The 25,196-nt window shown below is 45.2% G+C and overlaps 1 protein-coding gene across 1 annotated transcript; it reads right to left on the bottom strand.

Moving 5' to 3' along the window:
• Window positions 1-213: 213 nt before the first annotated feature.
• THUMPD2 (THUMP domain 2 tRNA and snRNA guanosine methyltransferase) lies at window positions 214-25,177 on the bottom strand. The gene is made up of 11 exons (XM_073673932.1): window positions 24,976-25,177; window positions 24,254-24,380; window positions 22,297-22,493; window positions 21,979-22,107; window positions 20,998-21,075; window positions 10,491-10,543; window positions 9,096-9,183; window positions 8,660-8,731; window positions 2,035-2,149; window positions 1,369-1,489; window positions 214-991 (listed from the first exon to the last, which is right to left on the bottom strand). The coding sequence occupies exons 1-11, from the start codon at window positions 25,069-25,071 to the stop codon at window positions 715-717; spliced, it is 1,353 nt and encodes a 450-aa protein (XP_073530033.1). The 5' UTR covers window positions 25,072-25,177; the 3' UTR covers window positions 214-714.
• Window positions 25,178-25,196: the final 19 nt, after the last annotated feature.

Raw genomic sequence — 25,196 nt, 5'->3', positions numbered from 1 at the left:
TAACATGGTGTCAGATACCACAGGACACCTACAGAGATTTTGTGGAATTCAATAAGAAAATACAAACTTTTTTTTTTAACAAATATATTTTATTTAATTATAAGTTACAAAACATTAAAACAAAATGTATACATATTTGGCATCATTATGACTAATAATTTGTACAATACACAGAGTAAGTTTTGGATTTTTTTTCTTGCATTTTTGCTTTAATAATAATAATAATAATAATGATAATAAATGTAAAAAAAAAAAACCTAAAAACATGCCATTTTTTATTAAAAAAAAAAAAAAGTTAGACCGCTGGGATGGGAAGGAAAAAAACAAACTCAAAACAAAAACACCTCAGTTCTGAATCGATCGCAAGGGGTTAATAGGCACAGTCTACCCTAAATTTCTAACAGAAAGCACTCGCAGCCTAAACCCTCGTACTCACTGCCAATAAGTCACTGCCTGGGAGACTAATCACTCAGAGATAAGGCTCAGCACGTTGCATTTCGATGGTGATCTTCTTGTCCCAGTTGAGAGCAGCCGACATCAGCGTCTTGCTCCTCTCTCCCCATCAAAATCACCAACGCACATGGCAGATCCGAGTCTTCACGTGTCTGGAGGGAGAGACTGCGCTCGACCGACTTATCTAGAACATAAACAATCCAGCCATCTACTCTATCTTTCTTCCCGCTAACATGTACAGAGCATTAATAATGGCGGATCCTACAAGGTAACGGCACGGGAGGTCTTCTTACATTTGAAGATCACAGCTTCTGTCGCCCCCAGGCTGACCGGATGAGACTCAACATGAATCAGAGTCGGAAAATCAAGATTCCTCTCTGCAATTTGATCTTCCGTCTTAGAGTCTTCACTACCGCGTTGCGATCCACCATCCTGCAGGTTTTCACTTTCGTTAGACTTGAACTTGTAATTTGTTTTCAGATTATAGTGAAGCTTTTGGCTGAGTAGTAAAACGAGGACACCCCTGACACGCAGGACCCTGTACATAGACGAGAAGACAATATGAACAGGTCAGCAGACCCTCTGTTCCGGGAGTCCCCATTGGGTATCATTAATCTAGGGTCAGTTTTCAGTATGGTGGACACCACCCTCATACAAATCAGTGCCTCCATCATTGAGATAAGAGCCCATTTTTTTTGCTTTTTTCCAAAAATGACCGCATGGCGGAGTGCTGTCGAAAGTCTGAATCGTGCCCCCCCCCCACTGCAAGATGGACACCGCACAGTCATTACCAGCACTGGTCCCCCAAAGCAAAGATGGGGCCACGATTTGGAATGTCCACGAAAAATGTGACTATACGTTTCCAATCCATAATCCCTAAAGTGAATGTCGGGGGTCGCCTTCGTTATTACTTACTTTTCCATTTGGTGAATGATGTCCGGCAGAAGCTCGGTTATATCTTTGGAACACGTAAACTTTCTCCCGAATGGTATATCCGAAACCACGACGTCCATGCTCTCCGGGAGGACTGGAAGGGCTGTGTGACCGGCAGAACATGTGATATTAGTAACGTTAGGAGATAGAAAATCCTCAGAAGAAGCCGATGGCGAAACCTTCCGTCCCAGAGTACAAGCTCAGGTTATAGCAGGGTTAGCACAGTCGCTTTAGGGTCCTGGGCTCAAATCCCACCAAAGAGTTTGTATGTTCTCCTCGTGTTTGCTTGGGTTTCCTCCCACACTCCAAAGACATACTGATAGGGAATCTAGATCGTGAGCCTCAATGGGGACAGTGATGATGTCTGTAAAGTGCTGAGGAGTTAAAGGAAACCTGTCATGTAAAAAGCGCTATTAATCTACAGATATGTGAATAATCTGCAGGTTAATAGCGTTCTGAAGCTGTCTGTGAGAGCCCCGCTGCCAGGAGGAAATTAACTTTATTCCTCTCGGGAGGGCCGGTGCGGCTTCAGTCACCGCTCACGACAGCTGTAACCGCGTCCCGGCACTGACTGACAGCAGCTCTAATGCTGGCGTTTCCCATGTGCTCACATCTCATTAGCTTGATCCTTCCTCGGCGGGGTCTTACCCAGCACGGATCCTCTCAGGAAGGCTACGGAGCCCATCACGCCGGCTTTCTTCACATTCTTTACAGCGATTTTTAATTGTGATTCACTTTTGTCAACGCCAAGGAAAATCGCGTGCTGGGAAGAAACAAAGGAAAAATAAATAAAAACACTACTAATTCAGCTCTCCATGGTGCCGCATTTTAACCTGTTCACGTTTTTCCTCCTCTTCTTCCAAGAGCTATGACTTATTTATCTTTCGTTCGATAATAGCCTTATGAGGACCTATTTTTTTTCGCAGAACAAAAGTTGTAGTTTTGAATGACACCATTCATTTTATCATATAATCTATGGAAAAATGGGAGGAAAAAACATAAATGCACTTCCATCATTGTCTTTTGCTTTAATGGCATTCATTGCAAGGGAACAACGGCCCGGTCACGCAATTCTCCAGTTTAGAACGATTATAGTGATGTCAAACTTGTGCAATTTTTTCATTTAAAGTACTGAAACATTTTAATTTGTGTTGCCATTTTCTTTTTCTTGTAACGTTTCCATTTTTGCGTCCATGGAGCTTGTGCGAGGGGTTGTTCTATACGGGGTGCGCCGACGTTCTGACTGATACAATTTTTGGGTACATATGAATCTTTGATTGCATTTTTATTTTTTTGGCAGAGTTGATGCAACTGAAAAAACATTTCTTTTTATGGCTTTTGACTGCTGGTTAATTTATCATTTTAATAGATTGGACTTAAGATTTAAAAAAAAAAAAAAAAAGTTAAAACTTTATTTTTTTCGTCCCCTTAGGAAACTTTGACCTACTGCTCTCCGAACAATGTACTGCAGTAGAAATTAAAATATACATAAAAAATAAAAAATATATATTATGATTTAAAAAAAATATATATATCTATAATTTGTGTGTATGTATATATATTTATTTAATGAAAGAAAAACCTACGATGGTCACAAAAATAACTTTAATCTGACAAAAGTAATAAATTAATCTATGAAAATGAACAAATGAAGGTCAGACATTGCTTTTCTGCTTCCACAGAATTTAAAAAAAATTAAACTGATGAAATCGGCCTGGACAGAAATGATGGTTCTTCTTAACTTAATATTTTGTTGAACAACCTTTTGAGGCAATCACTGCAATCAAACCATTCCTGTAACTGTCAATGAGACTTCTACACCTCTCGACAGGTATTTTGGCCCACTCCTCATGAGCAAACTGCTCCAGTTGTCTCGTGGTTGAAGGTTGCCTTTTCCAGCTCTTTCCAAAGATGCTCAATAGGATTTAGGTCAGGGCTCATAGAAGCCACTTCAGAATAGTTTAATGTTTTCCTCTTAGCCATTCTTGGGTGTTTTTAGCTGTGTGTTTTGGGTCATTATCCTGTTGCAAGACCCATGACCTGCGACTGAGATCAAGCTTTCTGATACTGGGCAGCACATTTCTCTCTAGAATCCCTTGATAGTCTTGAGATTTCATTGTACCCTGCACAGATTCAAGACACCCTGTGCCAGATGCAGCAAAGCAGCCCCAGAGCATAACAGCCTCCCCCATGTTTCACAGTAGGGACAGTGTTCTTTTCTTGATATGCTTCATTTTTCCATCTGTGAACATAGAGCTGATGTGCCTTGCCAAAAACTTCCATTTTTGTCTCATCTTTCCATAAGACATTCTCCCAGAAGCTTTGTGGCTTGTCAACATGTAGTTTGGAAAATTCCAGTCTGGCTTTTTTAGGATTTTTTTTCCAACAATGGTGTTCTCCTTGGTCGTCTCCCATGAAGTCCACTTTGGATCAAACAACGACGGATGGTGCGATCTGACACTGATGTTCCTGGAGCTTGAAATTCACCTTTAATCTGTTTAGAAGTTATCCTGGGCTCTTTTGTTACCATTCGTATTATGCGTCTCTTCGATTTGTAATCTACTTTCCTCCTGCGGCCACGTCCAGGGAGGTTGGCTACAGTCCCATGGATCTTAAATTTCTGAATAATATGTGCACCTGTAGTCACAGGAACATCAAGCTGCTTGGAGATGGTCTTATAACCTTTACCCTTAACATACTTAATACATAATCTCCTGAGACAACTCTTTCCTTTGCTTCCTCTGGGCCATGTTGAGTGTGGTACACACCATGTCACCAAACAGCACAGTGAGTATCTGTAGCCCTATATACAAGCCCACTGACTGATTACATGATTGTAGACACCTGCGATGCTAATTAGTGGACACAACTTGATTAAACATGTCCCTTTTGTTACATTATTTTCAGGGGGACCATGATTTCTGTCCAGGCCTATTTCATGAGTTTAATTCTTTTTTAATTTCTGTGGAAGCAGAAAAGCAATGTCTGACTTTCATTTCTTCATTTTCATAGATTTTTAATTCATTATTACTTTTGTCAGATATATATATATATATATATATATATATATATATATATATACACACATACATACACACTGCTCAAAAAAATAAAGGGAACACTCAAATAACACATCCTAGATCTGAATGAATGAAATATTCTCATTGAATACTTTGTTCTGTACAAAGTTGAATGAGCTGACAACAAAATCACACAAAAATCATCAATGGAAATCAAATGTATTAACCAATGGAGGCCTGGATTTGGAGTCACCCCCAAAATTAAAGTGGAAAAACACACTACAGGCTGATCCAACTTTGATGTAATGTCCTTAAAACAAGTCAAAATGAGGCTGAGTATTGTGTGTGGCCTCCACGTGCCTGTATGACCTCCGTACAACGCCTGGGCATGCTCCTGATGAGGCTGAGTATTGTGTGTGGCCTCCACGTGCCTGTATGACCTCCCTACAACGCCTGGGCATGCTCCTGATGAGGCTGAGTATTGTGTGTGGCCTCCACGTGCCTGTATGACCTCCCTACAACGCCTGGGCATGCTCCTGATGAGGCTGAGTATTGTGTGTGGCCTCCACGTGCCTGTATGACCTCCCTACAACGCCTGGGCATGCTCCTGATGAGGCTGAGTATTGTGTGTGGCCTCCACGTGCCTGTATGACCTCCCTACAACGCCTGGGCATGCTCCTGATGAGGCTCAGTATTGTGTGTGGCCTCCACGTGCCTGTATGACCTCCCTACAATGCCTGGGCATGCTCCTGATGAGGCTGAGTATTGTGTGTGGCCTCCACGTGCCTGTATGACCTCCCTACAACGCCTGGGCATGCTCCTGATGAGGCTGAGTATTGTGTGTGGCCTCCACGTGCCTGTATGACCTCCCTACAATGCCTGGGCATGCTCCTGATGAGGCTGAGTATTGTGTGTGGCCTCCACGTGCCTGTATGACCTCCCTACAAACGCCTGGGCATGCTCCTGATGAGGCTCAGTATTGTGTGTGGCCTCCACGTGCCTGTATAACCTCCCTACAACGCCTGGTCATGCTCCTGATGAGGTTGCGGATGGTCTCCTGTGGGATCTCCTCCCAGACCTGGACTAAAGCATCCGCCAACTCCTGGACAGTCTGTGGTGCAGCGTGACGTTGGTGGATGGAGCGAGACATGATGTCCCAGATGTGCTGAATCGGATTCAGGTCTGGGGAATGGGCGGGCCAGTCCATAGCTTCAATGCCTTCATCTTGCAGGAACTGCTGACACACTCCAGCCACATGAGGTCTGGCATTGTCCTGCATTAGGAGGAACCCAGGGCCAACCGCACCAGCATATGGTCTCACAAGGGGTCTGAGGATCTCATCTCGGTACCAAACGGCAGTCAGGCTACCTCTGGCGAGCACATGGAGGGCTGTGCGGCCCTCCAAAGAAATGCCACCCCAAACCATTACTGACCCACTGCCAAACCGGTCATGCAGAAGGATGTTGCAGGCAGCAGATCGCTCTCCACGGAATCTCCAGACTCTGTCACGTCTGTCACATGTGCTCAGTGTGAACCTGCTTTCATCTGTGAAGAGCACAGGGCGCCAGTGGCGACTTTGCCAATCCTGGTGTTCTGTGGCAAATGCCAAGCGTCCTGCACGGTGTTGGGCTGTGAGCACCCCCCATCTGTGGTCGTCGGGCCCTCATACCACCCTCATGGAGTCGGTTTCTAACCGTTTGTGCAGACACATGCACATTTGTGGCCTGCTGGAGGTCATTTTGCAGGGCTCTGGCAGTGCTCCTCCTGTTCCTCCTTGCACAAAGGCGGAGGTAGCGGTCCTGCTGCTGGGTTGTAGCCCTTTTACGGCCCCCTCCACGTCTCCTGGTGTACTGGCCTGTCTCCTGGTAGCGCCTCCCAGCCTCTGGACACTACGCTGACAGACACAGCAAACCTTCTTGCCACAGCTCGCATTGATGTGCCATCCTGGATGAGCTGCACTACCTGAGCAACTTTTGTGGGTTGTAGAGTCCGTCTCATGCTACCACGAGTGTGAAAGCACAGCCAACATTCAAAAGTGACCAAAACATCAGCCAGAAAGCATTGGTGCTGAGATGTGGTCTGTGGTCCCCACCTGCAGAACCCCTCCTTTATTGAGGGTGTCTTGATAATTGCCAATAATTTCCATCTATTGTCTATTCCATTTGCACAACAGCATGTGACATTGATTGTCAATCAGTGTTGCTTCCTAAGTGGACAGTTTGATTTCACAGAAGTTTGATTTACTGGGAGTTATATTCTGTTGTTTAAGTGTTCCCTTTATTTTTTTGAGCAGTGTATATATACACAGTGGTGGCCAAAAGTATTGGCACCCCTGCAATTCTGTCAGATAATACTCAGTTTCTTCCTGAAAATGATTGCAATCACAAATTCTTTGGTATTATTATCTTCAGTTAATTTGTCTTCAATGAAAAAACACAAAAAGAATTGTCCTAAAGCCAAATTGGATAGAATTCCACACCAAACCTAAAAAAAGGGGGTGGACAAAAGTATTGGCACTGTTTGAAAAATCATGTGATGCTTCTCTAATTCGTGTAATTAACAGCACCTGTAACTTACCTGTGGCACCTAACAGGTGTTGGCAATAACTAAAATCACACTTGCAGCCAGTTAACATGGATTAAAGTTGACTCAACCTCTGTCCTGTGTCCTTGTGTGTACCACATTGAGCATGGAGAAAAGAAAGAAGACCAAAGAACTGTCTGAGGACTTGAGAAACCAAATTGTGAGGAAGCATGAGCAATCTCAAGGCTACAAGTTCATCTCCAAAGACCTGAATGTTCCTGTGTCTTCCGTGCGCAGTGTCATCAAGAAGTGTAAAGCCCATGGCACTGTGGCTAACCTCCCTAGATGTGGACGGGAAAGAAAAATTGACGAGAGATTTCAACGCAAGATTGTGCGGATGGTGGATAAAGAACCTCGACTAACATCCAAACAAGTTCAAGCTGCCCTGCAGTCCGGGGGTACAACAGTGTCAACCCGTACTATCCGTCGGCGTCTGAATGAAAAGGGACTGTATGGTAGGATACCCAGGAAGACCCCACTTCTTACCCCGAGACATAAAAAAGCCAGGCTGAAGTTTGCCAAAACTTACCTGAGAAAGCCTAAAACGTTTTGGAAGAATGTTCTCTGGTCAGATGAGACAAAAGTAGAGCTTTTTGGGAAAAAGCATCAACATAGAGTGTACAGGAAAAAAAACAGGCATTCAAAGAAAAGAACACGGTCCCTACAGTCAAACATGGCGGAGGTTCCCTGATGTTTTGGGATTGCTTTGCTGCCTCTGGCACTGGACTGCTTGACTGTGTGCATGGTATTATGAAGTCTGAAGACTACCAACAAATTTTGCAGCATAATGTAGGGCCCAGTGTGAGAAAGCTGGGTCTCCCTCAGAGGTCATGGGTCTTCCAGCAAGACAATGACCCAAAACACACTTCCAAAAGCACTATAAAATGGTTTGAGAGAAAGCACTGGAGACTTCTAAGCTGGCCAGCAAGGAGTCCAGACCTGAATCCCATAGAACACCAGTGGAGAGATCTCAAAATGGCAGTTTGGAGAAGGCGCCCTTCAAATATCAGGGACCTGGAGCAGTTTGCCAAAGAAGAATGGTCTACAATTCCAGCAGAGCATTGTAAGAAACTCATTGATGGTTACCGGAAGCGGTTGTTCACAGTTATTTTGGCTAAAGTTTGTGCAACCAAGTATTAGGCTGAGGGTGCCAATACTTTTGTCTGGCCCATTTTTGGAGTTCTGTGTGAAATGATCAAGGATTTGATTTTTGCTTCATTCTCTTTTGTGTTTTTTTCCTTGCAAGCAAATTAAATGAAGATAATAAGACCAAAGAATTTGTGATTGCAATCATTTTCAGGAAGAAACCGAGTATTATCTGACAGAATTGCAGGGGTGCCAATACTTTTGGCCACCACTATATATAATTTATAAATTACTTGTATATATTTTAAATAGTGTGTGTATTTGTATAAGAAGATATACACATACTTAATATATTTTATATTAATTTGTAAATATATATATATATATATATATATATATATATATATATATATATATATATATAAAAAAATGTAAATATTAAATATTAATTGTGTGTATATTATATACACGCACACATAAAAAATATATATATTAAATATTAAATTGCATTTCAATGCTGGGAAGGGGTTAATGCTAAATAAAGGCCTTTTATTTTCTTCTATACTGACAGCTCACTGACGTACCGGCCATTCCATGGCAGCCTCCAGCAGAATTGTTCCAACACCGCACATTGGGTCCAGGATATATTTAGCAGTCTGAAAAAAGAAGAAGAAAATGACAGAACAAAAAGGAAAATGAACTGGTCGTGAAGATATTAAATATGTATGTGGCTGAGAAGATTTCTGTAGGGGTAAGAAGAGACTATATTGTCAGCTGCCAGAGGGGGAAGTAGACTGATTCTGTTCAGAGGCGGCCCCTAGCAGCACAGATTATCCTTTTCTGTGGTCGTACACATTGTATAGCACAAGCTCACTGCTGCCAAACAGTACAACCATGGACGAGGCTCCGCATACAGAACTCTACACCTGGATGTAATTACAAACAGCTGCGCTTTTATGGCTCCTGATAAATTATCGTAGGTGAAATCTACTTTCAATTTCATAGATAGATTTTACTTACACTGATTTCCGCCATCGAGGCCATTGCCCACGCGGTGGTGGCTCGCAGTCCTGCCCTCTGAATATAATCTCTATTTGCTAAAGACTGCCTGCCAACATAAGAAAAGAGGAGGAAGATTACAGATTTTATTTCTAAAATGAGAGTAAGCAGCTTTCCGACATCCACCGTACATGTACAGAGCGAGCCGGATGTGGGTGTGTGGAGCGGACATAGTTGCCCGATTCCAGCAGTATTATACAGCCAACACCTACCCCCAACAGCAGCGAATGGAGTCACCTCTGATCAATGCTGTCTATCTGCTTAAATGCTGCTGCCAATAACTGACAAAGGCATTAAAGTGTCTCAATCCCCCTGATGCATCAATTCGGGCGACCATCACCCCTTCCCCTGCATCTGTGTCTAAGAGCCTTGGCTGGAGTAGAGCTTTCATCACGGCTGTTAACCATTTATATTCCACTGTTAGGCTATGTTCGCATGCTGTGTTTTTTTTTTTGCGTGCAAAGCCTGGTCTCTTGGCAGGCAGGTTTGCTGTGTTTTTTCCAGGATCCCAAAATTCAGCTTTGCTTCCACCACAGAAGCATGAACACAGGTCACCAATGCAAGACGTATGTGAAACTCTAAAACCATTTTTGGAAAAAAAGGGCAATTTGATCAAATTATTTAGTTAAAAAAAGATTGTGTCTGAAACAATAGTGACTATTCGGAACAAAAAAAATTCATGAAAAAAAAAAAAAATACACAATTGAAAATGTAACATTGGGAGGAGGTGAATTGGTTGGGAATAGTTTATTTAAGACATTGGCAGAGCATTGAGTTTGTAGGACAGTGTTTACTTTCACCCTTTGGTCAGCCATTGAGTTGATCAAGTATTGTTCAATCTCACGCCTTGGTCAGCCAATGTTTACTTTGCACTTATCAGTAATTTAATTAAACTGTACTAATCCTAACTGCCATTCTCAGATGAGGAGACCAAGATATTAGGGTTTAAACTTGGGAAACATCATAAAAATAAATGTGTTTCACATACTGCTGTACCTGCTTCTTTTTCGCTAAAAACGCAGCAAAAAGCCTGATACCGGCGGTTTTTGCACTTACTCATAGCTTTCTGTGGGTGAAAAAACACTCAAAGAAGTGACATGCTGCAGTTTTCAAAAATGCATTCAGTCAGGAAAAACAAAAACAAATGTGTGTGCAGAGGTTTCTGAAGTCTCATAGCTTTTGCTGGTACTGTAAAAGCAGCTTTTAATTTGTATCACAGAAAAAAAATGCAGCAAAAACGCAGAATGTGAACACAGCCTTAATCTCTAGCAGCTTCATTTAAATGGGACGGTTGTCATGGAGCATGAGCGGTATCAGATATCACAGGCCTGACCACTGGAAATAATATAAAAGTACCTTAAAATTGGGAATCCCACCACAGAATACATGTCATTCAGATGCACAAAAATCTAGCATAAAACAGAGTGAAAAAAGGGTCAAAAAATACTTAAAAATATTATCATAAAATACAAAAACAATTTTTTTTTCACCATGTATGGCATCTGCGTACTCGTACTGACCTGGGGAAATCATATTACCAGCTGTTTTTTTTACCATATAGTGAACATGGTAAATAAAAAAAATCACAAAACACAATTGTGAAATTGCACTATTTTTTCAAATTTCACTGCACTTGGAACTATTTTTCCCGTTTTACAGTACACTACATGGTGTCATTCAAACCTCGTCCTGCAAAAAAAACAACCCCTCATATGGCTATATTGACAGAAAGATCCTAGTTACTTACCGGTAATGGGATTTTACAGAACCCATGACAGCACCACCTGAGAGAGGGTATCCGCCCACCAAGGACAGAAAAGGCGGCACCTCTCTTCCACAACAGTTTTTGTTTCAGAGCATGAGAGGGCCTCCGAAAAATAGGTTAGTACATAACTGCCACCTAAACATTTCTTAATAAAACACCCTAAGAAGTGCACACCATAAGTGCTAAAGGGGAGGGAATTAATAGGGTGCTGTCATGGGCTCTGTAAAATCCCGTTACCGGTAAGTAACTAGGATCTTTTCCCCTTTTCCCATGACAGCACCACCTGAGAGATTTAGAGATTAGAGAGATCAGACACCAAAGGGAGGGATCACCTCTTGCAACACCTTCCTCCCAAAGGACAGATCAGTAGAAGTGGAAAGGTCAAGACGGTAATGCTTGTAAAATGTAGCGGGGGGTGACCAAGTTGCCGCCTTACATATGATGTTGATGGGCACATTCGCCTTCTCAGCCCAGGAAGCAGCCACAACTCTGGTGGAGTGGGCCTTCAGGTTCCCTGGAACCGGCAGATTGCTAGAAGAGTACGCTAAGCCAATGGTGTCCCTGACCCACCTAGCTATGGTCCCCCTTGTAACCTTAAGCCCTTTCCTAGCCCCCTGAAATGAGATGAATAAGGCGTCCCTTTTTCTCCAGGCCTTCGTCACCTCCAAATACTGGACTAATACCCTCTTAACATCTAAAGTGTGAAGTTTTTGTTCCTCTGAATCTCTAGGGTCAGGATAGAAGGAAGGGAGAGCAATTACTTGTGTCCTATGGAATTTGGAGGCTACTTTTGGAAGATAGGCCGGGTCTGGTCTTAAGATTACTCTATCCATACACACCTGAGTGAACGGATGGTTAATTGACAGCGCGTGCAGATCACTAACCCTATGAGCTGACGTTAGAGCTACCAGCATGGCTGTTTTTAAAAGGTGAGAATTTTCTCCGAAACTTCCTCTAAGGGCTCAAAGGGAGGCTTGGTTAGCGCTTCTAGAACCAGATTAAGGTCCCAAAGAGGCATCCTTGGGAATAGGAATAGGTCTAGATCTACTGCAAGCTTTAATGAATCTAATGATCCACCTATTCGCTGCCAAGTCGCAATTATATAGTAACCCCAGAGCTGATACTTGTACATTAAGGGTACTGGTGGTTAACCCCATGCTTAAGCCTTTCTGAAGGAATTCCAGGATGGCCCCAATAGGAATCCTCCCTTTGGCGGACTGACCCGAGGTAGACAGAAATTTAGCCCAGGTTCTGCCATAGATCCTAGTCGTCACCGGCTTCCTACTCGCCAGTAGTACCCCAACATATCAGACTCTCGCCGACCGTGGAAACCTTCAAAAGGAACCTGAAGACCCACCTCTTCCGACAAGCCTACAACCTGCAGTAAACACCACTGCACGACCAGCTCTACCCTCACCTACTGTATCCTCACCCATCCCTCGTAGACTGTGAGCCCTCGCGGGCAGGGTCCTCGCTCCTCCTGTACCAGTCGCTGACTCGTTTTGTTAAGATTATGTAAATGCTTTTGTTATGTATATCCCTATCACATGTAAAGCGCCATGGAATAAATGGCGCTATAATAATAAATAATAATAATAATAATAATAATAATAATAATAACTAAACCTGGAGAAAAACCCTCCTGCGTTAGCAGTGACCTTTCAAAATCCAGGCGGTCAAATGCAGGCCCGATCTTTGGGGATGGAAGACTGGGCCCTGCCTGAGGAGATCTGGGGTGTCCGGAAGAACCCATGGATACGCTTGGGACATTCTCTTCATCCAAGTGAACCATGGTCTCTTGGGCCAAAATGGGGCGATCAATATAACCCTCGCCTGTTCTTCTCGGATCTTCCTCAGGATAGTAGGGATCAGCATTAGAGGGGGAAAGGCATAGGCCAGGGAAAAGTCCCAAGGAATTTGCAGTGCGTCCACCGCAAACGGCTTCTCCTTTGGATTCAGGGTGCAAAAGATTTTGGTTTTCCGATTGTGTTTGTTCGCAAACAGATCTATCTGAGGTTGTCCCCATCGGCCGACAATCTGCTGGAATATCGCTGGATTCTATTCCCATTCTCCTTGTTTCAAGATGTGTCGACTTAGAAAATCGGCTTTTACGTTCTCCTCTCCTCTTATATGCAGCGCCGAGAGCGTGAATAGATGACTCTCTGCAAAACGAAGGATCTGATCCTCTACTAACATCAGAGGAAGGGATCTGGTACCCCCCTGATGATTGATGTAGGCGACTGTCGTTTGGTTGTCCGACATTGTCCGGATGTGATGACCCTGAAGAAGAGAACTGAACTCTACTAGCGCATTTCTGACTGCCAACAGCTCCCTCATGTTGGAGGAGAGACCCGTCTCGCTGTCAGACCAGAAGCCTTGTATTGAATGATCTCTCAGGTGAGCTCCCCAGCCTTCTGCGCTTGTGTCTGTCGTAATCGTATCTGACACCTGGAAAGACCAAGGAACACCCAGAGATAGATTTACCGGATTCATCCACCAGTCCAGTGAGTTGATTACTAAAGTTGAAAGGGATATTCTTCCATCCAGGTGACCTCTGAGCCGTTTGTCTGCTGTCAGGATCTCCTGCTGAAGACGTCTGGAATGGAACTGGGCCCACTGAACTGCTGGGATACAAGATGTCATCATACCCAATAGAGACATTGCATTTCTCAAGGTCATGTATGGATTGCTGATTACGCGTGATATGAGGAAACTGATCTTCAGTTTCTTGTCCTCTGGCAGAAGACAAGTCTGGTTTTCCGAGTTCAAAATGAGACCCAGGAATGATTGAACCTTTTTTGGTTCGAGTCTCGATTTTTCTAAATTTAACATCCAACCCAGGTCATTTAGACTGGCCACGACTTCCGCCAGAGCCAGTGCGCAGAGTTGTTTTGATCTGCCCACCACTAAAAAATCGTCCAGGTAAGGGATGACCAGGATATCTTTCTCCGTTAGATGCGCTGTGACTTCCAGGATAATCTTTGTGAAAACCCTTGGAGCCATGGAGATGCCAAAGGGAAGAGCTGCAAACTGAAAATGCCTTATGTGCTTGCCGAACCGTACAGCTACCCTCAGAAACTGTTGGTGTGCAGGAAAGATTGGGACGTGGTAGTAAGCGTCCTTCAAATCGAGGACACACATATAGCATTCTGGAAACAACATTTTTATGGCCGATTTTATTGATTCCACCTTGAATGGCCTGTAACTCAAATGGTCGTTCAGCTTCTTCGAGTTGACAATGGTTCTGAAGGAGCCATCCGGCTTCTTTATTAGGAAGAGAGTTGAGTAAAACCCTCTCCCCTGCTCGGGTACAGGTGTTTCTACTAGAACCCCCTTCACAACCAGAGTGAGTACTTCCTGTTGCAGGGCCATCTGCTCCCTTAGGCCTCTGGGGGCTGAAATCCTGACATTGTTTCTGGGAATGTTTTTGAACTCCAACTTCAGCCCCCTCCTGATTATCCCTAAAATCCAAGTACTGGACGAGATTTTTTCCCAAGCGGGAAGGAAGTGGGACAACCTTCCTCCTACCTGGGGAGGTCCGTCACTTAAGGGCTTTCTTATTCTCGGAGGATGGACCCCCGAACATGAAGCCTCTGTTATTCGGCTTCCTGTCTCTCCAACCACTCTGGTCTCTGGGAAACTTGCTCCGATTGTATTTCCTCTTCCGAAAGGAGCTCTTATATCGGGGGACAGACACAGTAGGAAACCCATGTTTCTTGTCCACGGCCTTATCCAGGATGTCATCTAAGGCCTTCCCGAAAAGAAAGTCCCCTTCGCGAGGGATTGAGCAGAGTTTAGATTTCGACTGCACATCCCCTGGCCAGCTCTTGAGCCAAAATGCCCTACGGGCGGCATTAGAAAGATTTGCTGACCTGGCAGCCAGCCTAACTGAATCGGCCAATGCATCTGCAAGGAAAGCAGCCGCCCCCTGCAAAAGACGCAGGCCCGACAGAATTTTCTCTCTAGAGACATTCCCTTCTGGTCCTCGAACTGTTGAAGCCAGATCATCATAGACCTGGCGGTGCAGGTGGCCGCCACTGCCGGTTTCAGAGCCCCTGCTGAGAACTCCCAGGCCTGTTTTAGAAAAGACTCCGCCCTTTTATCAAGCAGATCTTTTAGGGTCCCCAAATCCTCAAAGGGCAGTGTGGATCTTTTCGAGGACTTCGCGATGGCCACATCAATTTTAGGAGTTTTGTCCCACTTAGCTGCATCCTCCTCTTCAAAAGGGTATCTCCGCTTAGAAGAAGACGGCAGCTGGCCTTTCCTCTCTGTTTTTTTCCATTACCTATCTATAAGAGTCTTGATCCTCTGGTTAACTGGGAATGTGCGCATCCTCTTCTGATCTAAGCCCCCGAACATGACGTCCTGAACTGTTCTGGGAGCTTTGGCATCGGCAATACCCATAGTCACTCTAATAGCCTTGACCAATCTTTCAGTATTGTCCACCGAAAAACAAGGCCTACCCCCTCCATCATCATCCGAAGACTCTGATGAAGACGATGAAGAGAGGTCAGAGGGGGAAAGATAATCCCTCGTGAAACGGGACTCTACTGATTCCTCTGAGTCCGAGGAAACCCGTTTCTGCTTCCTCCTCTTACGAGATGTCAAGTTCTTTAAGGAATCCCTGACCTCCGTCTGGATTAAGGTTTTTAAATCCATAGAAAAACTAGGGGACTCCTCTGCTATAGTTTTCAGGATACAAACAGAGCAAAGGTTTTTAGCGTAGGAGCTGGGAAGGCTAACTTTACATAATGCACACTCTTTATTCTTATTCTTGGACTTACTCTTTTTTGGTTCCTAACAACCAAAAAGAAATGAAAGGAGAGAAAAGAGAAAAAACAGAAGAGCACATTACTAAGGTGAACTTCCACGAAGATCACTCACCACACTGCCGTTCAGACTAGGGTACCGGATGCGGTGGTTGCCGTTCACATGAATGCTCCCCATCTGGCGGAGGTGGATTCACGAGATTTCTTCTGACCGGTTCTGCCGGCACTCGTACGACCCCCACTGCTGTGGCTCTGATGATGGGAAGACTCCCGTTGCTCTGGTTGTCTCACATTTTGCTTGAGCTGTTTATGCTGCTTAGGCGCTTGTGGCTGCTGCTGTTCCTCCTGCGGCGGTGACAGCTGCGGCCCAGGTTGACTGCGGCTCCTCACTGATGATGACGGGGATGCAGACACCGCCATCTTAACTGCTTCCCATTCTTTTAAAGCATAAGGGGGCTCCACCTCCTCTGGGCCCCTCCCCTTCCGGCAGCAGTGTGCTCTCTCTTTATGTCATTTAATTTTATCACATACAGTCATGGCCAAAAGTATTGAGAATGAGACAAAAAGTAATTTTTCCAAAGTTTACTGCTTCATTTTTTGTAATGGCAATTTGCATATACTCCTGAATGTCAAAGAGTGATCAGCTTAACAGCAATTACTGTACTTGCAAAGTCAATATTTGCCCAGAAAATGAACTTTAACCCCCAAAACACATTTCAACATCATTGCAGTCCTGCCTTAAAAGGAGCAGCTAACATCGTTTTAGTGATTGATCCATTAACACAGGTGTGGGTGTTGATGAGGACAGGGCTGGCGATCAATCAGTCATGATTAAGTAAGAATGACATCACTGGACACTTTAAAAGGAGGCTGGTTCTTGGTATCATTGTTTCTCTTCAGTTAACCATGGTTATCTCTAAAGAAACACGTGCAGCCATCATTGCACTGCACAAAAATGGCCTAACAGGGAAGAGTATCGCAGCTACAAAGATTGCACCTCAGTCAACAATCTATCGCATCATCAAGAACTTCAAGGAGAGAGCTTCCATTGTTGTCAAAAAGGCTCCAGGGCGCCCAAGAAAGACCAGCAAGCGCCAGGACCGTATCTTAAAACTGTTTCAGCTGCGGGATGGGACTACCAGCAGTGCCGAGCTTGCTCAAGAATGGCAGCAGGCTGGTGTGAGTGCTTCTGCATGCACTGTGAGGCGGAGACTCTTTGAGCAAGGGCTGGTGTCAAGGAGGGCAGCAAAGAAGCCACTTCTGTCCAGAAAAAACATCAGGGACCGACTGATATTCTGCAAAAGGTACAGGGAGTGGACTGCTGAGGACTGGGGCAAAGTCATTTTCTCTGATGAATCCCCTTTTCGATTGCTTGGGACATCTGGAAAACAGCTTATTCGGAGAAGAAGAGGTAAGCGCTACCACCAGTCTTGTCTCATGCCAACTGTAAAGCATCCTGAAACCATTCATGTGTGGGGTTGCTTCTCAGCCAAGGGAATCGGCTTACTCACAGTCTTGCCTAAAAACACAGCCATGAATAAAGAATGGTACCAGAATGTCCTCCAAGAGCAACTTCTCCCAACCGTCCAAGAGCAGTTTGGCGCCCAACAATGCCTTTTCCAGCATGATGGAGCACCTTGCCATAAAGCAAAGGTGATAACTAAATGGCTCATGGAACAAAACATAGAGATTTTGGGTCAATGGCCTGGAAACTCCCCAGATCTTAATCCCATTGAGAACTTGTGGTCAATCATCAAGAGACGGGTGGACAAACAAAAACCAACAAATTCTGGCAAAATGCAAGCATTGATTATGCAAGAATGGACTGCTATCAGTCAGGATTTGGTCCAAAAGTTGATTGAGAGCATGCCAGGGAGAATTACAGAGGTCTTGAAGAAGAAGGGGCAACACTGCAAATATTGACTTGCTGCATTAACTCATTCTAACTGTCAATATAACCTATTGGTACTCATAATATGATTGCAATTATATTTCTGTATGTGATCTAAACATCAGACAAACACTAATAAAAACCAGAGGCCAGCAGATCATGGGAAAATATAATTTTGGTGTCATTCTCAAAACTTTTGGCCATGACTGTACATAATATTTTTTTTTTTATTTTAGATTTTTCACTAAAATAAATATACTTTTTTTTTTTTTTCCCCTTCACATGCCAGCTGGCGCGCTACGTGCGCAGACCCAGAGTCTCCCGGCGCACTTGCAAACGGAGATGTCCCTGAAAAAAGAAATCGCACCCCGCGCAAGCGCAGACCCGGGCTTCTGGCGCGCTACGTCATTGGGCGCGACGCGACCCTGCACGTGCGCAGCCTGGAAGGCCTGCCTGCCGGCGCGCCCAGCCACAGCCACCGTGCGTGCGCAGACCCGGCCGCAGGACCCAGCGCACGTGGGAGAGGACCCCGGAAGGAGTGTCGCCCCCCCCCCCCCACCGCACTCAGACTCAGGTACCAGCAAGATGGGGCTGGGAACAAAGGACCCATCTGCTGCTTCTTCACGGCCTCCAGGCCGCATCGATCCCGGGATCCAACTCCAGATCCCACAAACAGGTAGGCGAGGCACCACCTAGAGAGGCTCCCATCAAGGACAGGAACCAAAACTGATGCGGAAGAGAGGTACCGCCTTTTTATTCAGTAGGTTCCTGTCCTTGGTGGGCGGATACCCTCTCTCAGGTGGTGCTGTCATGGGAGAAGGGGAAAAAATAAAAAGTTATGGCTCATGTTAGAAGGGGAGGATAAAACACACAAAAAAAGAAAGGCGTGAAGGGGTTAAAAAACAGGCAGCTCCATATTAAAGAGCTGTGATTCCTAAACCCTTCCCCCAAGCGTCTGCACTGTACGCCCAGGTTGATTGTATCTAAGATCCAGTCATACATTTTGGTAAACAGTGAAAATGCCAAAACTGCCCAAATATTTCTGGACCTCACTGTCCACCAAGCTGTAGTGTTTAATGGGGTCATTTCGGTGACCATATGATGCATGTTGTATTTTCTATGGCATTTAATTTCGTATTAAATAATTGTAAATCTTGATAGATCAGACTGACAGATGGGGCAATAAACATGTTTTTTTAATTCATGTATTTTTTTCTCTTTATTAAAAGAGAACTGTCGGCAGGATTTTGTAACAAAGTAAAGACATGGCTGTGATACTGATTACACTGATACCGTTGGTGAAGAAATACGCTTTGTGGTTCTTCTTTCAGCATTTAAAGTTTTCTGCCAATTAGATTCCGGTGCACAGGGGCCTGACCGTGCACTGGGGCTTCTCCTCCATGCCTGCGACTCCTCAACCCCTCCGCCTGCCTGCGGGCTGCGATTCCTCAACCCCTCCGCCTGCCTGCGGGCTGCGATTCCTCAACCCCTCCGCCTGCCTGCGGGCTGCGATTCCTCAACCCCTCCACCTGCCTGCGGGCTGCGATTCCTCAACCCCTCCACCTGCCTGCGGGCTGCGATTCCTCAACCCCTCCGCCTGCCTGCGGGCTGCGATTCCTCAACCCCTCCGCCTGCCTGCGGGCTGCGATTCTTCAACCCCTCCACCTGCCTGCGGGCTGCGATTCCTCAACCCCTCCGCCTGCCTGCGGGCTGCGATTCCTCAACCCCTCCACCTGCCTGCGATTCCTCAACCCCTCCGCCTGCCTGCGGGCTGCGATTCCTCAACCCCTCCACCTGCCTGCGGGCTGCGATTCCTCAACCCCTCCACCTGCCTGCGGGCTGCGATTAATTTTTATATTCCTTTTGTTTTGCTTCCCATATTTTGTTTGTTCACAAAGTACTGCTAAAAAAAAACATTTTAAATCGTGTTCCCCTTTCCATAGAATTTTTTTAAATATTGGACGTATTCTTTTTGATGGGCATGGAGCTAGAAACAGGTGTCTGTTTGGGACAACGTCTCGCCTTGTTGACAGTGACATGTAAGGAGACTTATAGGCAATGCATGCTCCTCTGGGAAATTAAGGGGTTGTCCGGTACTTTTAAAAATATGCCAGTGTGTTTTAATGATAAATACAACCTTCTTTCTAATTACCTTGCGCTGCTGATGCTGCCTGTGAGCGGCGCTATCGGTGGCCGCTCACAGGCAGCATGTGACCCCCTGCTGACGTCAAGTGAGGCGTGACTTGGCACTGGGAACCCCGCGGTGGATGCTGGGTTGTGGGTGGGGTTATTCCACTGTGTCATACCCAGCATCCACCGCGCGCTTTCACAGTGAATGAGGACAGGGAGAGCGCGCGGTGGATGCCGGGTGTGACGCGTGGGGATAACCCCGCCCACAACCCAGCAGCCACCAGTGGAACGCGGAAGAGGGACCCCCGGCTGCAGCCACAACTTGTCGTGACGTCAGTGCTGGCTGCAGCCGGGGGTCACTTGCTGCCTGTGAGCGGCCAGTGATACTGCCTGTGAGCGGCGCTATCAGCAGCGCAAGGTAATTAGAAAGAAGCTTGCATTTATCATTACAACACACTGGCATTTTTTTTTTTACAGTACCGGACAACCCCTTTAAATATGCAAATTCAGAGAGAAAAAGGACTTGAACTCGAGCGCCACCTATTGGAAGCAGTGATCCTAAGTAAATATCGACCCTTTAACGAGCCTTGCCACATGACTTAGGATAAAATCCAAAACAGAATCTCTAAATAGCTATGAAATACAAGTGTCTGCAAATAGACAGGTAGTGCTTCTTTCTGGGTTAGTTTTTATTTTTATGCTCTTTTTCTTTCTATTTTGTTAATTATTTTTTTTTTGCAGATTTCTCTTGTAACTGGAGCTGGTGTATTAGCCCCAGCTACAAGGGAATTTCAGCCTCCTGGCTGCAGAGCCGTATGGGCTCCTAGCACTCACCAGGCCATGTTGCTTCCCTGCACTGACATTTTAGAACGTCAATGAAGGGATATAGGTGGACCTCCCAGACATTTATAATCTATGAGCAGTTCATAAATAGATAAAAAAAAAGGCAAATCCAACATAGGCTTTCTGTAGGGCCTTGTCTGCCATAGCAATCAGTCAGTACCTGATGATCAGTAGACGGATGCCCCATTAGAATCACACCATTTAAACATTACTGTCAGAGATTAATAGCAGCAATTGAGTGGTTGACAGCAGCGATAAGGACACATAAGGTTAAGTGCCGGTCGTATAATACAACCCTGTGTGAAGCAGACTCAGCTACTGATCCCACTCCATACCCAAGCACCAAGATGTATCCACATACCATGGAGTAGGAAGGATTTAATAGCAAAATACATTTAAGGACACTTTACAGAATGGAAAAAAATAAAAAATAAATAAAAATCAAATAGTAATAGAAACAAGTACCTCAAGCCGAGGGTGCCGCAGGTCAGGTTTCCAACCAAACTCTTTTGAAAGTGAAACTCCAATAATGCGACTTATGTCCTAAAGGAAAAAAACAAAAACTTGTGGTTAAAAGGGACGTGAAGTTGACTTTTAAACATTATATATGGTCATATAAGAAAAGCCGATCCTGCAGCAATAGTACGACTGGGAATAGAGATGATCCCAGTGCCATTGGCATTTTATGAAACTTTTGACATGTTGTAGAAGTTTTAATGAGTGAGGGTCCGATTGATGAAAGAGGTTGAGGAGGAGAGATCGAGTGATGTACGGATGTCAATGGGGGAGGCAGGGGGTCTCAGGATCCCCATTAATCAAGACTAGGGGTCGTGAGTTTTACATGACAACAGATACTTAAATCTAGGCCAGCAAATAGAGGATTACAAGAGCTGTCCACTACCTGGACGACCCCTTCCTAAATAGTGCAATAGTGCACCATAGAAAATAATAAAATAATCCTTGTAGTCACCTCCTGCATCAGCGCCATAACAGAGGGGTCAGCATGGGACCTGGCGGCACTCATGTAACATTGTTATGTCAAGTGAGCGCTGCTGCTGCCCATCCCGCACCATTGTCTACATTGGGAAATCCAATTTACCATAATGCCTTTAAAAAAAAAAAATCTATTTTATGGAAAAATAAACTAAAAAATAGTTATTTTGCACAGTAGGTGATAAGAATTTGAGTTGAGTAAAAATATTTGCATTTCCCTGGTGCAGCATCCAGGGTGGTCTTCGCTTCTGTGGCAGGCATCCTCAGTGCTTACATTATGACTTTACATGAGGCCTAGTGTCTGGGGAAGGGGGTCTTAGTAATTGCCAGAAGCCGGCTCGGTGAATAAATCAGTAGAGAGCATGTATTCACCGGGGGCTGGAGGAGGTAATGCACGATCCAAGAAAGAGAGAGAGAGGCAGAGGAGATGGTGAACGTCCCTGGAGATGTTACCTGAGCCGTCATTGTCTTTGTATAGACACCGGCACATCGACAGGAAACTCTGAAAGTGATGGGCTCAGCGCTAGGTCCTACAAGTGGATGTGCCGTCCGCTCCGGGCCCACGGGCTCCCCTGGCGGCCGCTCCGGGCCCACGGGCTCCCCTGGCGGCCGCTCCGGGCCCACGGGCTCCCCTGGCGGCCGCTCCGGGCCCACGGGCTCCCCTGGCGGCCGCTCCGGGCACACGGGCTCCCCTGGCGGCCGCTCCGGGCACACGGGCTCCCCTGGCGGCCGCTCCGGGACCACGGGCTCCGCTGGCGGCCGCTCCAGGGCGGCCGCTTCTTCCTTGGACGTTTTTGGCTTCAGTTCTGTCGGATCATGATCAGATCTTCTCTTCCAGGCTTTCTCCTGGCCATGGGACGTTCCCTGCGGAGGTAGCTGGTCCTGAAACGTCTCCCACACCCGCAGCGTCTCCTGCCACAGGGACTCGTCTCCCTGCACTAAACTCCGCAGAGCCACAAATACATTCCCTATAAAAGAGGAAAGTAAGAAGACGTAAAAAAATACAGATCTGGTTACAGGGCTCCTATACGCCATTACTAATGGTCGGCGGTGGTCCCAGAGGGGGTGGGGGGGGCACCCACCGATTCTCGCTCTCCTTTTCCGATCTGTTTTAGTAAGTGCTCGTGTTCTAGGTAAAATAATTCTGGAGCATCTTTTCTTCTAACACGACATTATGCAGTCCCTCTGCTATCCTTCCTGGAAATTTATGCATAAATTCACAGAGGGGGAATTGATTAACAGTGTCACAGTGTACAGGGATACCCCCAATTCCCACACTTTCATAACACAATGCAGTGTTCTAAGAAAATATATTCTAGAATGGTTTTTACATGAAAAATGCAAATAATTAAAAAGAGTATTCCCTATCTCCAAGATCCTATCCCAATATGTAGTAGGTGTAATAATAATAATAATATTAGCACCTACTTCCAATTAAAAATGTAGTATAGTTCTTCTGATTAGCTATGTTGCTTACCCCATGTGCAGGACATTGCAGTAACTTAGGTATCCATGGTTACGACCACTCATATAGTGGCAGTAACCACAGATACCTAAGATACCCTACACATGGAGTAAGCAACATAGCAAATCAGAAGAACTATACTACATTTATAATTGGAGATATTTGCTAAAATTATTATTATTACACCTACTACATATTGGGATAGGATTTTAGAGATGGAAATACCCCTTTAAGAAAACAGATATATCAGAAGAGGTGACAGGACCGGACTCATGAAGGCAAGTATACGCCATACGCCCCATAGGGTAACGTGAACATCACATCGGATCCTGCTCCTCATGTTGCAGATGCCTCCAGTATTATACAGCCAGCACCTGTCTCTAACAGCGGCTGCGATTGCTGTTTAACCCCGGCGGCGCCCATCAGCCTCCTTCCCATGTACACATAGCAGATCGCCATTTCTTCCATCTACTGCAATACCAAAGTACTGCGATATATACAGCAAGCGATCGCATGATGGCAGCTTCACCTCCGCTAACAAGTACTTCAAAAAATAAAATAAAAAAAAAAAAAGTTATGGTCTTTAGGAAAAGGGGAGGAAAAAGCAAAAGTGCAGAAATTAAAAATAGGCCCTCCATGAATTTGTTAAAGTGATTTTTTGACCTAGGCCTGTTTCACATGTCCTGATATTTCCACCGCGCACACTGATGAGCAAATGCCGCACAGGGGGATTACAGCATGGGACACTATGGATTCTTTACACTTTGGACAGGTAAGGGATATTGTTTTTTTTTTTTATTTTATTCTTATTTTTACAGCGGTTGGAGACATCGGGAGGTGAATACTACTGTCAACATTGTCCCCTGCTGGTGCTGATCGCAGCACCAGCAGGGAACAATGATGAGAGATTCCTGCAGCACCCGATGCTTGGGAACAGCGCGAACTTTATCGCTGATTCCCAGGCGCCGGTACATGTGAATCTGATGATACATGGATCTCACCCGTGTGTGACGTTTTGCGGGACGTGCAGCGTGTTTTGCCCACAGACACACGGTCCGTGGAAGCACACTGACATGTGCGCCGACACATTCATTTGAATGGGTCTAGTGTGGAAACTGTCACATGTACCGGACACACTGATGTGTGAAAGAGTTCTAAGTCTGAGCAGCAGTACTAGACTTGGCCACCACCATTAGGATGGCACTGTGCCTGTTCATTTGATGAATATTTGCCGCTGGTTGGTGCCCGGGAATAAAGCCGCACCTGTTCTCTCAGTGAGAGGCGGCCCTTTATGGAGGAGAAGGAACAGCCGCTCCGCAGACTTCACTTTTCTTAATGCACAAAGATCCGGATTTCCTTTGAAGAAAACTTTTCCTGGCAGAGATTCAACCTAGACAGAAAGAAAGGAGAAGTTATTGGCAGCCTCCAACAGAGGCCGCGGCCTCCTCGCCTGCCGGAGACAATTCTATGGGAGGAGTCAGAGATCCGAGCCGAGTGTGATGGGACGCTGCAGGGCAGGAGAACGCACATGCCTCCTTTTATTTATTTATTTTTTTACAGTTTTTGCAATTTTTTTTCCCAACATTCTAAAAGAACGCGCGACTTATCCACAAAGAAGAAATAAAAGAGAAAAAAAATATATATAAAAAGGACAAAACTTTATCATTGTACAAAAAAGTCACATGATCTCCTAAAGTGATGCAAAATATGTATAAAAGGAAAAACACAAAAAAAATGCATAATGAATATTTTTGTTTTGGCACAAAAAAAAACAAAGAAAATAAATAAAAAAAATAACAAATACCACATGACAAAAACTGAGAAGCAGCTACAATGTTTTTCCACCAATGTAAGTCTAAAAAAATGATTAAAAAAAAATAAGGTAAAATAATTGTAAAAAATTCTCTCGAGACTGGTGACGTCACGTCATGCACTCTCAGCAGCGCTAACCGGTGACGTCACCCGGGGCGCCGGACCGCACTCGCCTCCACCGCTGAGAGCTTCGCTGACACCTCGTCCAGGACGAATCGCTCCATCCCTCTCCCCACCGTGCAGAAGAAAGCGACATGTCCTCCCATCATCCTCCGGACGGAAGTTTATGTTTTTTTTCTAGTAGCCGGGTAAAAATCAATGACACGCACGGGAGTCACGTGAGGAGGACGCAGTGACGTCAGCAGCCGCGTCACGTGCCCACAACACAAAAACA

This window comes from Phyllobates terribilis, unplaced genomic scaffold (genome assembly GCF_046119375.1).
Source record: "Phyllobates terribilis strain yellow unplaced genomic scaffold, ASM4611937v1 Scaffold_3__8_contigs__length_932513732, whole genome shotgun sequence".
NCBI lineage: Eukaryota > Metazoa > Chordata > Amphibia > Anura > Dendrobatidae > Phyllobates > Phyllobates terribilis.
This window is presented reverse-complemented; position numbering and strand designations above follow the sequence as displayed.

Coding starts and splice junctions, on each gene's coding strand:
- THUMPD2 (XM_073673932.1), bottom strand. CDS start 25,071: ATGATGGGAGGACATGTCGCTTTCTTCTGCACGGTGGGGAGAGGGATG. Junction 24,381..24,975: donor CGAAGCTCTCAGCGGTGGAG/GCGAGTGCGGTC, acceptor CTTTCTGTCTAG/GTTGAATCTCTGCCAGGAAA. Junction 21,076..21,978: donor CAAAGACAATGACGGCTCAG/GTAACATCTCCA, acceptor TTTTTCCTTTAG/GACATAAGTCGCATTATTGG.